The following is a 16,186-nucleotide window of genomic DNA, read 5'->3' on the forward strand; positions in this document are numbered from 1 at the left end:
CATCGCCATTTTTTCGGGCCGCCATACTGGACTCGGGGAACATGGCGGCGCCCATCAACACCTAAAAACATGGCCTCCCTTCAAAACAAAACACATTTCGGTGCGGGGAAAGCGACGCTCTCGCCTCCGGCCGTTTCGTTTCGGCGCTCCGGACGGACAACGCCCAGCGAGGCCTCAGCGCCAGGAGCGAGGCGGACGGGGAAGCCGTGGGGAAACTCACCGGACGCCCACATCGTGACGGAGAATTCCCCCTCCAGCGTCTTGATCTGCACCTGCTTCTGCTCCCATTTCCTGCCCGTCGTCTCCGCGCCGCTCAGGTAGCTCTTTTTGCCCGCTTTCTTGCTGCCGCCTCCCCCCTTCTTCATCCGCCCTATGGAGCTCTTCCCCGCGACGGTGACCAGAGTCTGTCCGATATACTCCTCCTCGGCCCCGGGGGCCGGGACGGGGATGAGGATCTGGTCCTCGAAGCCGTCGTCGTCGGCGCGGAGGTCGGAGTCGTCTCCCCCGACCACCTCCTCCCGGGTCTGCACCAGGATCACCTCCTGGTGGTGATGGACCTGGCTCGGGTCGTCCGTGTCGAGCGGCTGCAGCGCGATCATGGGCTGGTGCTCGTCGTCGTCGTCGTCGTCGTCGCCGCCGACCACCGTGGTCTCGATCGTCTCCACTTCTATCTCGTGGAGCTCCACGATCTCGGCCGGCATCTCGGAGCCGTCTGTCTCTATGTACAGCGTCTCGCCGGATGCCATGTTGAATTCCGCCAGCTTGGCTGTAGCCTCCTTTCACGCGTTCAGCTTATTCGGGTCGCCACAAGCACACACATATACACACAACACAACACAACACACCCCTGACTCTGCTGAGCGTCCCGCCTCTCCAATAAAACAAATAACTTCACTCGGATCACACAGACTCACACTCCCACACACACACATGCACACACAGTTCACGTCGCCACTACGCTCCAAATTCCACTCTCGCGAGACTTCCGCCGTCTCCCCTGCTTAAAGGGACAGCGCACAGCGAGTCACTGTCCGCTTCCTCGAAAAGAAACATCACAAAGCCCGTCCCAGCGCCACCAGACTAGTGACATCTGACCCATTAGACCTGAAATGTTATAGCAATGTTCATCGTGGAAATCATTTTTAAAGTTACACACCAGGTCGCGGAAAACATCACACTGTCCACGGCAGCAACATCATTCTGCAAAGTGTTGGTTTTTGCCTAAACTTAGGAGGCGAGTGCAATGCAATATAAACATAAATTCAAAACTATGTTGAAATAGTTTTTGCTTTGTTTTATATGGCCTGCATTATATGGGGGGGGAAGTCATTTGATACCATAAAACTTTGCGAAGCGAAGGAAGAATAATACCTTGGTTTTGTAAAAAACGATAATGTGTCAAGTTCACTTCACATACGTAAGTTTATATTAGTTATCTTATATACATTATCATATTAGTTTTCTGAGTTGTGCTTGCTCGCCCCTTCTTTTTGTCCAAATAAAATATAGTATATTCCAACCCAAAAATTGCTGTAGCATTCATATTGATCCTACAAATACCTGAGAAACACAAGAACACGAGCAAGAGCACTTTAGATACCCAGTGCACCCCCCTGCATTCATACAAACGGCCACACAGACACACAACAATCCCACAGGATCCCACAAGTAACCCAAGACCACAGCGTTTATCCAAGACTTTGTTCACAGCTTTATTTCAGTTTGTTTTATGTCTTAAACCAGGAAGCACTTGGTCAAAGGGGAATCAAATGAACAAAACTTCACCATATCCTTGCAGCCAATAAACATTTTATTAACAACATGATCACAAATACTCCGGTGTATTGTCTTTTTTTTTTTTTTTTTTTTTTTAGTTTTTCATACATTTGCAGTATTCAGATAACATTGGTTTATCTTCATCCTCCAATTCAGGTTCAAACTTGTTTTTAAAAATCACCATCTTGTGATTCCACACACGACTGTGTTGGCAAAAGGATAAAAAACTCTTTAAAAAATCTCACGGTCTGGTTATGAGAAACAAATCATTATGTGCTTGTAACGGTATCCTGAACACAACAAAGGGAAAAATAGACCAAATATAAAATATAAAAGGCTAACATTGAGTGATGTGCAATGGTATTATTATCATTATTATTATCATCATTATTAATAAAGTTATTATATTTCATATTATCGTAACTACTTCTAACACTACTGACATATACATCACTACTTGAACCATAATAATAACAATAATAATAATAATGATGCAAACAAAAAATCTTTTTGAAAATGTCATCATAAGACTTTGAAAAGACAGTCACTAAATTTCAAATTATTCAGAAAACACAAATCAGTGCAAGTGTCCTTCGTCCATCTAATATAGCAAAATGAGTTCTACCAAAGAGCGTTCCTGTCATGTTGGAACAGCAGTACCGCGTTGCTTTAACATTACAGTGACGTTGTCTGGGCATCCTTCCCTCTTCAGAGCTACAGCAGGTCCTTTTATGGGGTGAAGATTCACATGGGTCTGTGGATTATGTCGTGCTAATTCTACTCAGTTCTTGTCTAATGGCTGCGAGATGGAGAAAAAAAAAACGTCAACTTTACAATTCATTACTGCATGTGTAACCCATAAATGGCTATGATCATGAAATGAACACTGAAATGTTTCTAACAAAACCAGTAGGCAAAGCATAAGAGGCTTCCCAGCGTTGGCGGTAAATCAACAAATTAAACATTAATGCTCACATTGCTCGTGTCACACAGAATTTAATAAAATATCCCAATATAAATGCAGAGCACGGTTCTAGCCATCACCACAAATGATTGTCTGTAACCTACTTACAGTTGGCATATATCAGCATAACCTGAAGTATGCCTATATCAGTAAAGAATAGCATCCCATAACCATAATGACATAATTCTATTAGTTACTTGAATTAAACTAACTTAATAGCTACAGAACGCAAACAATTGCCAGATGCCAGGTACATTCAAAACCATAACCGGACAAAGCAGATTTCCCAGGCCAGATGATTTCACTCATCCAATCTACTGGATAGCAAATTGAGTTTAAGTGGAAAATGCTCAAAAATCATACCATCAATGATCTCATCCTTCACTTTGTGCAACTCGCGAACAACCTCTTCCAAGATTTCCTGATGATACGCATGCAAAGAAATGCTTTTTAAAATCCATTTTGGCACATCAAATTTATTTTACCTGAATAAAATGAGCTCGTTTAGCGTGCAAGCTTGATCTTACCTGCTTCATTCTGTCAAAATCTAAGGCGTCGGTGTCGCTGCTGCTCCCCACAGGCCGCACCCTGTGGAGGACATTTGCATTCAGTGTTTGTGCCACACAGAAGCCTCGCGTGTTCGGAAACAGACAAGACTGCGGAGCAGGGGTGCAAAAAAAATAATAAAATAAAATAAAAAAGAAGAAGGAGAAAACCTGCGGCACACAAGCCCTTCCTGATTGGATCCACGTATTTTACATTAATACCTCAGCGCCACCTTCTGTTCACTGCAGGCAATGCACAACAACCTGGAATTTCTACTGATCTAGACGTGCAAAATGCCAGCTGAAAAATAAACTGTAATATTACAATAAAAAATTACAAGGACAACATTTAGTTAAACCAGCGCCATTATAACATGCAGCAGCAACATCATCAAAACATCAATAATAACATTAATACACATTATTAACTGAACAAGTAATAATCATGACCCAAAACTGTTCATAGTTTAATTAGTTTTAAAAAAAAACATAATTTTTATTCTTTATTTGAATTAATCATTGTTATTTTGTTTCTCTATAGAGGTAATACATTAAAGTATAGTAATGTATTACTGAAAAAAATACATTATTTACATTCACGTTTACATTTATCAGACGCCCTTATCCAGAGCGACTTACTATTAGTAGTTACAGGGACAGTCCCCCCCTGGAGAGACTTAGGGTGTCTTGCTCAGGGACACAATGGTAATGGTAAGCTGGATCTTCTGGATCATAGGCGACTGTGTTACTCACTAGGCTACTACCACTGTATTATTGTTATTATTATTATATGTACCGAAATGCATTAACAGGTTACGCTTGCCAAGCAGCATATCTGTAAAATCAATCATGTCCATAACTGTCCATAATATTCAGTCACGGGTGTGTGTATTTTACTCAATATTTGAACAATGCTGAACCGGTCATATATTAGAAATAGCAAATTTCTGATCTCTTACTTTGATACCAGTGCCGACCTCTCGGCAGAATTGGCTCGATCCCATGGCTTCTTCACACCATCTTGAGAACATGTGGAAGAGAGGCGCATTGACACGGGCCAATTTAAAGAACACCTTTCCCTTCGAAATGCTTTCTATCTACTGATCAGCACATGTGTTCAACTGTACCTGTGGCATTCTGCTGCCCAGCACCTTTAGACATGGGAGAAGGTGATAAATTGGGGTCGTCCTGAGAGAAATTATTACAGACATGAGATCCCATTTTTACAGAGTATGAATAATGTCATTAGTGTCCACCGCACCTCCACACTTACATTTTGGCCGTCCTCAGGTTTCTCCGATGCAGCTTTCCGTCTAAAGGCAGAGAGAGTCACATGATTCTTTTTAATCTATCCATTATTAAAAGGATTAATCTCCAAAAGCCTCTGCGGCCTCATATCCATTTCCTTCTGCCAAAGTAATGAGGTTATCCCTCCACAGATGTATCAGTTCTAAGATTGAATTACACAACGGTCTAGTCTATGAGTTCTTTAATCGGACAATTGGAACATGAGCAGAGATATTTCAAGGTTCTTTAAGTTCTTTTGAATGTGGGGGGGGGGGGGGGGGGGGGGGGTTGTTGTATAAGATGAAAGGGCAAGAGACCCATATCTACTTAATTGTTCATGGCATATTATGCACAATTTTTAAACGCAATTATTATCATTTTATCGAATGTGGGAAATCTCAGCATTTATTTACATTACAGACTCTCCCAGTGAGCTGGAACTTTAAGAAATGCCTGGAGGCGTCCAAACCTTCGTGCCAGAAGAGCATTCATCTCCTCCATCAGGCCTCCGCTGCCCCCGCTCGTTCGGTTGGCGTCGTTTTTGGCCACAGAATTATCTTCAGGCTGGAGACACAATAAAAGACATGGGGCTTTACTTTAATGTGACCCCTAGTTTCATATTGCATCAACATTTTGTGTTCTTCACTTATGAGTGCAATATTTTCACCACAGATTATTATAACAGTCTCAGTAGTACCAGATGATACGGGTGGTAGTAGCCTAGAGGGTAACATACTTGCCTATAAACCAGAAGACCCAGGTTCAAATCCCACTTACTACCATTGTGTCCCTGAGCAAGACACTTAACCCTGAGTGTCTCCAGGGGGGGACTGTCCCTGTAACTACTGATTGTAGTTACTTTGGATAAGGGCGTTTGATAAATGCTGTAAATGTAAATGTTCTCTTCTCGGACATGAGTCTTAGTAAAAACGTGGTTGTTTCTATAATAGATTGAATATTATGCTGTAAAAAATCAATGAGCATTGTGTAATAATGTGATTAGTTATATAGGGGGGATATTTTTATTAAGAAGCAGTGATGGCGGTGGTCTGTGAGACCATTTACAGCATTTATCAGACGTCCTTTTCCCGAGCGACTTACAATCAGTAGTTACAGGGACAGTCCCCCCCTGGAGATACTCAGGGTTAAGTGTCTTGCTCAGGGACACAATGGTAGTAAGTGGGGTTGGACCTATGACTTTTTTTGTCTTCTGGTTCATACGCGAGTGTCTAACCCACTAAGCTACTACCACATAAATAGATATAGACTGTTTTTTTTACTAGTCTTCATTAGTCTTTTTACTATCTTAACCCCTCTTCTGCCATTTTTTTCCCCTTGGTGACGCTCTTGAAGTATTGGCTATACTGACTACACGACTTCCAGTGGTAGTCAGACTTCCTTTCATTCTGTCTACATTTGTATTAGGTACATGCAGCTCTGTGGACACGTGATTCAACACTATTAAGAGTTAATCAGTGTTTGTTGCATCAATATTGCATCACTAAAGAATGATGAATTATGAAATATCGCTGTATTGTCAGCCACCCTGCCCCCTCTCCCCCTCCACAAGCCCAAACTCACCCTCTGCACCCTTCGCAGTTTGGCTCCAGCAATCATGGCTGCCAGGCCAGTGGGCGCCGGAGTCTCATCCCCATGGACACCGTGGCCTCCGTGATGCCCACCTCCACCAACGGGAAGCGGTGGAGGCGGCGGCGGAGGAGCTCCAGCTGAGGGTGGCGGTGGGCCTGGAGGGGGCGGGGGAGGGGGGCACGGTCCTCCCATAGACATGGGGGGCGGTACGACTGTCGGAGGGGCCACTGAGAGTACTGAAGGGTGACCTGGGAAAGGGGAACCTGAGCAGAGGGACACAGAGAGACAAATCGTGTGCTGCAAGGCGATGCACCACAATGAAAATTCTGAGCAGAAGTCAAAATGAAATATTCCTATTTGTGACAATCATTGGTGTTAAGGGTAATCTGTACATATATTTGAAATATATAATATGAAATATATTTTTCTTTTTATTGTTGTTACTATTTTGGCCTAAAGAAAGAACAACACCAGATTGGTGCAGTGGTGGCCTAGCGGTTTGCGGGTTCAAATCCCGAGCAGTCAAAGTTTCACTGAAGTCCCCTTGAGGAAGAGGAAGGTACCGTCCCCACACACTGCTCCCTGTGAGCCTTTCATGGCTGCTCACTAAGGGTGGTGGGTTAAATGCAGAGGACACATGTTGTTGTGTGAACCATTTGCTGTGCTGCAGTGTTTCACAATGACAAAAACAATCACTTTCACTTCAAATGAAAGGCAGAAAGAAGGATGGTAACGTTGCATCAGAAGGGAACTGGTAGCTCTACCTGAGTTGGACGCTCGTCGCTCCCGCTCTATATGGGCCTGCATCTGCTGCTGCTGTATCTCCATCTGCCTGCAGAGGCACAAAAAGCATTCGCCATCCGTTGTCACATGGAGAAAAGTGTAAATTCGGTTGCACGTTACATCCGATATTGCAGAGCTGTGATAAAAGAAGTGAACACTGCATATGTAATAAAGTACCAGCCAAAAGTTTGGACACACCTTCTCATTCAATGTGTTTTCTTTATTTTCGTGACCATTTACATTGGTACTTAACAAAAAGTGGAGTACATAACTCCACATGTGTTCCTTCATAGTTTTGATGCCTTCAGTGAGAATCTACCAATGTAAATGGTCACGAAAATGAAGAAAACACATTGAATGAGAAGGTGTGTTCAGACTTTTGGCCTGTACTGTATATTATTAAAACCATACATAAAAACATATAAAATTCATTTGTAAAATACTTCAATACTTGATCAAAATACCAGCATTAATATTATTCATCCATATCCACACTTGAGCAGGGAAGCGTAAATGTGCCCTTGTAAGTGCTTCACATGATCCTGTAACTGTAAGCTAAATACTGAATACTGGTTCAGAATACACACTGATCGCATACAGCCGCGTTCCTGCCCTGGGTGGAACTTTCCAGTGGTGCGTTGGGCTTTAGACGGCCGACTCAGCACCACACTTACTGCACAGGTCAGCAGCAGCAGCACCACCTGCAGTGCTTCTCAAAACCACCGGAGGGGAGCGTTTCTCTCGCTTTTAAGGAGATTTTTTTTATGCCTTTTGTCACACTGACAAATGCTTTAAAGAGACTGATGGGCATCAGAAGGGCTTGGAGTGAAACATGTGGCTGTGCCTGGGAGGCTTTTATCATCCAGGCCAATAAATGAACTGCTGTATGATATCGAGCGGTGGCATTATGTGAATCAGTAGTAACGTTAACGTTACAAAGGGTGTAACGTCACAGTACGAACAGTTAAGGGTGCAAGTCTCCCGTTTTTTTTACACTGTTTTGCTAATGATACACCGCACAGTCAGGGGTGGTCAGAACTGGACTGCGTCAGGCAGTGGATTCTCACCTTCTCTGGGCCTCCAGTTCATCTGACGTGGGTCCATTCTGGACCTGGCGTTGAACAGCTGGACCTGAATTCATAAAGGTAAAAGGTAAAACTACACGTATGTACAAGAGAGTCAGACAACCTGAGGACTTCTCTTTGAGTATAAATATGATCATATACCATGACATATTGTTCAGCAGGGCAGGAGCACAAGCCAAACAAAAGGACACATTTTGTCCAAATTTGAATGCCATTTTATTGTGGTGCTATTTGACATTGTGACATTAAATACAGCATATTTAATGACACTTACAATGTGTGTCCCACACACTACACCCCTGCATGATTAAATGTTTTATTACAATATATAGTAAATATTTTTATTATTATATGAATTAAAAATTTGCACATTTCTGAAATCTGATGGTTACAAGGACAAACAAGCACATAACTTTTTCCCCATTGTCACATAAGGGATCAAACATGTTAAAATACCATTTGAAGACTCTGCAAATATCACCATTACCTGTCTGTCACCAATAAAGCAGAGTTGTGATGCTGCTAACAAGATGAATACATTACATTGACATCACATGCTTTTAACTTCAAGTTCATGATCTTTATCTATCGCTGCACATGCCAGTTCAAGATATATTTTAAAAGGTTTATATATATATTCATAAATAATTATATATACCAAGTTTGATGGTATATGTAGGCAAAACTGGTTTCCCATAGGGTACAAAAGCGTAGTCTCAGTGCAGCTATTTGAAGCTCCAGGCTAATTTGCAGCTTGGTTGACTGAAGCAAGGATGCTGCTGTGAGTGCCGAGCATTTAATGCAAGAAACACAGCTCTGCTCCAGTGATTAATGGGCCAAAAAACTGGCTTCCTGTCTACATGCAGTCTGCATGCACTGGCTTCCTGTCTGCATTCAGGTAGAGCCAAATAAGAAAAGCAAAGCTACAGCATTTAAGCTTCTAAAAGCGAAAATAGTAACAAACACAGGAGCGGGAGATCACAGCATCCAGATTTGAGACAAAAGGCTGTCTAGACAGGAAACGTTCCCTAATAATGCCGTTTAAATGAGCTGAATGACCAGCAGGAGAGATGGAGATGAAGATAAATGGCATCTCAGGACCTTTGGCTGAAAGCAGTCACTAATGCACAGCTATTTTGGAACCACAGGTGATGGTAAAACAAAAAAAAAATGATGCCATAAATCGATCAAGCCACCTTAATTACATAAAAACAACAATGTGGTAAACCTAAGTCATTAAGTTACTCTGGAAGCCCGAGTCAGACTATTAATGAAAAGTAATATACCCTCCGTGTGGCCTCTATAATGAGGTGTTTGTGATCAATTAGCCAGATGCCGGACAGAGTGGCTTTAAGGAGCTGTTGTGAAGACCCAAGATAGTCTCTAACGATCACGTTACAGCTTCCAAAAAAACTAAAGACACTGCAACCGGAGACGGACGCTTTTCCAAGCCAGACAAATGCACCTTGGCTCATTTCTCATTTATCAATTCAAACACACACTCCTATAGCCGTACCTCGGCACACACGCGTCCCCTTGAACCAACGGGAAAACTAAACAAGAAACCCAACACGTGGACGAGGCGTCTTACATCACACACTGAGCATCGTCCATGTAGGCGTATGGATGCTGTTGCCTAGAGACGGTGTTGTTCAACAGAAGTCAATCAACACATGAATAAATCACCATTTAACACACAATCCACACACAGCGAAGTCACACTCAGACAGCTGTCAGTCTAGAGTCCCCACTCGTCCCCACAGAGGGTCGAGAGCGGGTGTCACCAACGCTGGCCCCCCACCCCGTTGGGCATTTTTGGGTTTACCCTTATTGGCCACACCAGATTCAAACACCCGGTTCTTGACCTGAACCAGGCGTGGTGGAACATGGAAATATCTAAGCTGTGCAGGGTTGGTGACCCCCGTTTAGAGGATGGAAAACAGGTAAAGGACGAGAGAAGGGAAGGAAAGAGAGGGTAGTTACCTACAGGACATCTTGAAGTAGAAGAGGCGGCTGTGGCAGAGGCAAAAGCACTGGCAGATCCACTCTCTGCCGATCATAGTGTGCCTGGGCCACTTCCTCTCTCCTCCTCCTCCTCTCTTGTTCACCTGGCCACCCTCTGCCCTCCCCCATGGTTCAGGTTTCTGCAGCAGAGTAACCTCACACCGCCAACTACGGCAGCCGGCAAAACACGGGCCGCACGACTCCAGTTTCATACCACCAGGGGGCGATATTAGAATCTATTCCCAGAAATGCAACGTAGTGTTCGTAAAACACATTTTTAATTGTGTAATTGGAATGGACAATGATTTTAGAGTAGCAACCTGAACTACTGGCTACTACTGAAGGCCACAGTTCACACACGGCACACTTTTTCACCCCTGACTGATCCGACTGGGTCTCGGAAAAATTAAATGATGTCCTTTCTGGCAATAACCAACTAAAACAAGAAATTGGACTGGCAGTTCGTCCCTTCTCGGTCATCCCATGTCCTGCTCTGCCACTGGCCACATCTCGTACGAGACTTCACCAGATATTTAGACAGTTATTCACACATAACTGTGTTGACATCATAATCAGCCTTAAAACACTGTAGTCTGAACTAGGATCATATCAACATTAATGTTTTTTTATCCGTTTTAAGCCATGGTCAGAAAGAGGGTCGGTGACCATTTTTAAAAGATTGCCTCTCGCCTATGAACCAGAAAACCCAGGTTCAAACCCCACTTACTGCCATTGTGTCCCTGAGCAAGACACTTAATCCCAGGTGTCTCCAGGGGGGGACTGTCCCTGTAACTACTGATTGCAAGTCACTCTGATAAATGCCATAAATGTCAATGGAACTCAAGTCTTTAGTGCATTCAATTCTTAGTGAATATGTACCCTAAATGGTACATGTGGTACAGTTAAGTGCCCCACTGACACTTTCTTTCTGTTCGTAGGGTGCAGTGCGTCTGATAGAAGCTTTGTGGGAATTGGGAATGGATGACATTTTGGGATGGAGCAGAGGCTGCATCAGCAGGCCATGTAGCAGTGTCACCTGATCCTCCTTTGTTCCAGTCTCTCTCTCTCTCTCTCTCTCTCTCTCTCTCTCTCACTGTCTTTGTATCAGTCCCTCAGCCAATGAGGAAAGCCCACCCAGGGGAGCCCTGCTCAATGACTGCTTTTAATTAAGATTAGCGGCGTACTGGGAAAGCACTTTCTAGTTAATAACCTGGTAGATAATAATCTTGGTGGCTGCCGTTGTCTCCCAAGCGATTGATTATTAATGCATTTGTGTGACCAAGGGCATCTGAATGACGTCGTAGTCGACGTGCCAGTCATCGGTAAATGGTTGCGGCTCCTCTTCTCTGTATGATAACAAGCTTCTGCTGAATCATTAGACTCCAGTGTTTATGATTCAGCCTCTTGGGAGATCTGTCAATGAAGTCCTCACTTCAATCATTTCTGGAGTGCGACTGCATCATTAATAATTGGCACAATTAGCAAGTATCACAGGGAGTGACGCTGCAAACCCTTCACTTCAGAGGACAATTGACAGAGTGGCAAGGCAATTTTTTTGGGAGATTTGTGCATCGTCCGGACGTTAGAGGGCGCTAAACTACCCACAATGTACAGCGACTGTCACCGCTGCGCCGTCTGTGAACCACAGTTTGCAGCCACAGGACTGCAGTTCAAAGCAACGTGGGATCATTATTATTTTTTTTTCAATTCAGGAAGAAGACTTCATTTTTAACACGTCATTTTCTGCCAAATTGCGGTCACTTGGCATTTGGCTGGTTGAATTCATTTGTAGTAGAATGCAGCATGGTCTAGCAATATTTTCGGCACATAATTATATAAACATAGTGAAGCCGCCAATTTGTTCTTTACTATTTCTCAATAAAAGTCATTGTTTAGTGCTGTCCGGAGCAGGCTCCCAAAGAAAAGAAATACTCCTCACTCTCACTTAATCCACTCAATCCACACAAGGGTCGCGGGTGCCTGAGCCTATCCCGGGTCATCAGGCACAGGACTTAGCCCGGGCGGGGCGCCAGCTCGCCGCAGGGTGAACATATCACACACTCACTCCTACAGCCCATTTAGGCAGATGTGTTAAGGCAAATCGACTTAACGTTAGGCAGGTAGTGTTTCGCGGTTCCTGCAGGTGTCAGTGAGTTGGCATGAGCAATTTCTCTAAGTCTAGGGGAGGACTCTGACCCAGCCGGAGCACCTCATTAGTGGGCCGAAATCTCCCTCTGTGTGTCCTGGGAAACCCTGAGCCATCTGCCCGCCTGTGCTCAGGCTTTAGCTCATTAACCATAATTTACATGGCAGTCTGCAGGGTCCCATCAAAAAAAGCTGTCTACTTTTAGACAGACAGTCAGACAAGATGTTGAGTCGGGATTGGGTGTATGAAAGGACTCTTACCTCCATCTTGGGTGCTGAGCACATTGAGGGCGAAGAGCATGGCATTGGAGAAGGTGGTGGCCTCCTCCTTACTGGCAAAGTTCAGGCCATAGACCTGCCTGGCATCACGCCACTGGTGGAAGGTGGGCGTTGCTTGGTTGTACTTCAGGCCTTTCACAATAGAGTAGTTGATGACGACCTGTGGGGACAGATTTCAGGGGTTAGCATTACAATAGTCCAAGCAACCTTTTCGATTCCGTTGTAAGTGAGAGAGAGATTAATGAATTTTTGAATAATTCAGAAGAAAGTTCTTCACAGTATGACTAAAATACACTGAACAAAAACCTAAACGCAACACTTTTGTTTCTCCCATTTTTCATTAGCTGAACTGAAACATTTTCTATGCACACAAAAGAACCATTTTTGTCATGTCTGCTGGCAGATGGGGGAATGAAGCGCAGAGACGGGACATCGTGCAAATGGGATTTATTAATAACAAAAATGTAAAAAGGGCACAAGGGCCAAAATAAAGGGAACATACAAACCTGCAGTCATGTGGCAATTGCCAGGAACTGAAAACAAACATAACGTAAGTAACAGTGTCTGTCGGCTGAATTCTGGTTTTAAGGGAGTCCCGGTCCATTAAGTCCAACTGGTGTCAGGTGCAGTGGATGGGCACCTGCCGAGACAGCCCCATGGCCCAGGGATGTCACAATTGTTCATTAATCTGTCTTAATCTGTGTTAGAGGATCCATCCCACCTCACAGGTCTGGCATATTAAGGTGCTGATTAGACAGCATGAATATTGCTCAGATAAAAGGCCGCTCCGAAATGCGCAGATTGATCACATAGATGTGGCAACTTTTGAGGGAGCATGCAATTGGCATGCTGACTGGAGGAATGTCTTCCAGAGCTGTTGTCCGTAAAACGAATGTTCATTTCTCTACTATAAGCCATGTCCAGAGGCAATTCAGAGAATCTGGCAGTACATCCAACCGGCCTTACAACCACAGACCCCACCAGCCCAGGACCTCCACATCCAGCATGTTCACCTTCATGATCGTCTGAGAGCAGCCAAACAGACAGCTGAAGCAACAATCTACTTGCACAACATTACCGCACAAACTGTCAGAAATGTGTCAGATGACGTGTGTTGAATCGTGTGGGGGAGCGGTTTCCTGACATCAATGTTGTGGACCGAGTGGCCCATTGTGACAGTCGGGTTATGGTGTTGTCAGGCATATTTTATGGACAATACACACAGGTTCATTTTATTGATGGCTTTTTGAATGCACAGAGACACTGTGACAAGATCCCGAGGCCCATTCATCCACGGCCATCACCTCATGTTGCAGCATGATAATGCACGGCCCCAAATTGCAAACATCTGTACATAATTCCTGGAAGTGAAAAGATCCAAGTTCTTGCATGGCCAGCATACTCAGTGGACAGGTCACTTATTGGGCAGGTTTGGGGTGCTTTGGGTCGCATATACAATAGAGTGTACCTGCCAATGTTCAGCAACTTCGCACAGCTATTGAAGAGGAGTGGACCAACATTCCACAGAACACAATCAACAACCTGATCAACCCTATGTGACAGAGATGTGTTGAACTGTGTGAGGCAAAATGATTAGTTTTCTGATCCCTCCTCCCCTTATTGTGGGTGGTCTAAGGCACACCTTGGCAATATTTATATTGTCTAATCTGCACCCTGATATGCCACGCCTGGGATGGATTATCTCAGCAAAGGAGCTCACTAGCTCACAAACAACGATTTAGACAGATTTGTGAACAATGTTTGAGGTCTGTAAAAAATGTTCATGAAATATGGGAAATATGGAAGCAAAAACAAAAGTGTTGTGTTTATATTTTGTTTGGTTTATTCCATTATGAATAGTATTTTAAATGTAACCATGTTTTACTGCTTATCCACTCCTGGAGAATACATGGAGGTATACACACACACACACACACACACACACACACATGCAGATCTTTGTTCTTTAATGTGTGTGTGTGTTGTGCACCTGTTGGTCTTGTAGCTTGACGCCCACCACGCGGAAGGTGTTGTTGGCAGTGTTGTGGTAGATGTTGATACGGCTAAAGCCCTGCTGCCCAGGCTTGATTGGCACCCATTTCTTGCTGGTGTCATCGTATATCATCACTGAGGCACGGGCCTGGCAAATGCTCTGCTCGCTGTGGGAACACAAAGAAGCCTAATTAGTAAAGCAAGTATTCATTCATCCATCCTTTGTCAAATGTTTGATCTGTGTTTATCTTCTGAACCCATCACATGAGATTTAGAGCTTCCAGACAAAAGTGACCGAGAAGTAAAAAAAAAAAGTCCCTATGAGAATTTGTGATGTTACAATTACAGCCAATCAGCGTGAATTGTTTGTGTTTTGCACTTTTGGTGAATCACTGAAACCTTTTTGCGATTTTGATTGATCGCAGTGCTTCCTGCTTTTGCGTCACTCTTATCAAAGATGCAGACATGTGCAACAGGAATGCTCCTCATGTACCCTCAAAAATTTCCAGCTTCTAAGTGTTCTTGCACGAAGGTGGTGGAAAAATATTTTGTACCGCATGCAACTTTGTGGTGGAACACAAATGAAAGTTGTCAACTGAAAAACATTTTTCTACCGTAAAGCACTCAAAGAGATTTGCAGACGTGCACGACCAGACTAGGCAGCCTGAAGGAGTCTGTTGCAAGTGTTTCTCACAAGAACCTTGACTTTATTAAGTCAAGGTTCATTTATGTTTATTATTCTAGACAAATATAGTCATTTCAGAAGCACCTTGTTAGAAAAAGGGTACCAGTGTATTTATTTAAATAAACAATATTAAATGGCATCATTTGAATGTTTAATTAATTTAAAACAAATGTAAGATAATCTGCAGTTTTTACTTATTTCATCAGTTTCACATCAACCCTACCCACAAACACAGTATCTGGAGAGAATAAAAATAGAAAAGATAGATAGATAGATTGTTGTCATGGCCAGAAACACAAAATTGCTGCCCAGCATTTATGCAATCTTGTAATCGCTAATTATAGAAGAAAGAAAATGCTTCCCATCACATTATCTCTGGAGGCATCTAAACTAAGAACATGGTACAAGCAAGAGGGATTTGTCACCAAAACTGAAGAATGGAGAGAATTAGGGAGGGAGGGTTTTTTCTCCCCCAAAAAATAATAACACACAGACCCATCTGTACATTGCTAAAATTAAAACAAAAGCCCTCAGGGCGAGGGAGGCCGAAAAGAGCTGTGTCAGTGGAGGAGAGAGCGAGAGGTGGCGGCAGAAAGAAAACAGGAGAGAGACTGGATTAAGAGGTAGTCGCAGTGCCTCAAAGAAATACAGAAATGTAAGCCTTAAATGAAGTGTCCTGGGGCTAAGAAGAAACATTGAGACCCTAAAGAAAACCTCTTTCTGTAATAATGACTTCTATCCCCTTTACTGACTTTGTTCCCCTCAGGTTTAAGAAAATCCTCAGCTGACTCCTCAAAACAACATTAATACAGTCACTTCACTTCACTTCATCTTAAAAATGTAAAAAAGTATTGTTATTATTATTACTTACAGCTACAATCTAGGGTGGTTAATGAATTAAATACATTTGATTAATTAATCACACATTTTGCAATTATGATCAAGCATAATGTGGAAATGAGGCTCAGCCAGGGAGTGACAGGGAGATGATCCGGTGATTTTATTTACTTTTTAAAATAATCAATCTGATAGTAAATGAAACGTAAATATA

The 16,186-nt window shown here is 43.3% G+C and overlaps 2 protein-coding genes across 9 annotated transcripts in view; both read right to left on the bottom strand.

Annotated features, from left to right (window-relative positions):
• Window positions 1-16,186, bottom strand: part of yy1b (YY1 transcription factor b) — a 33,163-nt gene that overhangs the window by 13,001 nt on the left and 3,976 nt on the right. Inside the window, exon 3 of one of the 3 annotated variants that reach the window (XM_029002200.1) lies at window positions 221-844. In XM_029002200.1, the coding sequence (XP_028858033.1) occupies window positions 221-746 (526 nt within the window). In that variant the 5' untranslated portion in view covers window positions 747-844. Of the gene's footprint in view, window positions 1-220; window positions 978-16,186 lie in introns of those variants that run through there. The other 2 variants (XM_029002199.1, XM_029002201.1) reach the window with 2 other exon arrangements.
• The window catches only part of evlb (Enah/Vasp-like b), a 34,780-nt gene continuing 20,443 nt past the window's right edge, over window positions 1,850-16,186 (bottom strand). For 4 of the 6 annotated variants that reach the window (XM_029002195.1, XM_029002194.1, XM_029002193.1 and 1 more), the window contains 12 exons: window positions 14,449-14,617; window positions 12,441-12,618; window positions 8,013-8,076; window positions 6,927-6,994; window positions 6,154-6,425; window positions 5,042-5,136; window positions 4,559-4,598; window positions 4,413-4,473; window positions 4,245-4,305; window positions 3,268-3,328; window positions 3,104-3,161; window positions 1,850-2,575 (listed from right to left, as the gene is read on the bottom strand). In XM_029002195.1, coding sequence (XP_028858028.1) covers window positions 2,538-2,575; window positions 3,104-3,161; window positions 3,268-3,328; window positions 4,245-4,305; window positions 4,413-4,473; window positions 4,559-4,598; window positions 5,042-5,136; window positions 6,154-6,425; window positions 6,927-6,994; window positions 8,013-8,076; window positions 12,441-12,618; window positions 14,449-14,617 — 1,165 coding nt within the window. In that variant the 3' untranslated portion in view covers window positions 1,850-2,537. Of the gene's footprint in view, window positions 2,576-3,103; window positions 3,162-3,267; window positions 3,329-4,244; window positions 4,306-4,412; window positions 4,474-4,558; window positions 4,599-5,041; window positions 5,137-6,153; window positions 6,426-6,926; window positions 6,995-8,012; window positions 8,077-10,017; window positions 12,412-12,440; window positions 12,619-14,448; window positions 14,618-16,186 lie in introns of those variants that run through there. The other 2 variants (XM_029002196.1, XM_029002198.1) reach the window with 2 other exon arrangements.

This window comes from Denticeps clupeoides, chromosome 14 (assembly GCF_900700375.1).
Source record: "Denticeps clupeoides chromosome 14, fDenClu1.1, whole genome shotgun sequence".
NCBI classification, from domain to species: Eukaryota; Metazoa; Chordata; class Actinopteri; order Clupeiformes; family Denticipitidae; genus Denticeps; species Denticeps clupeoides.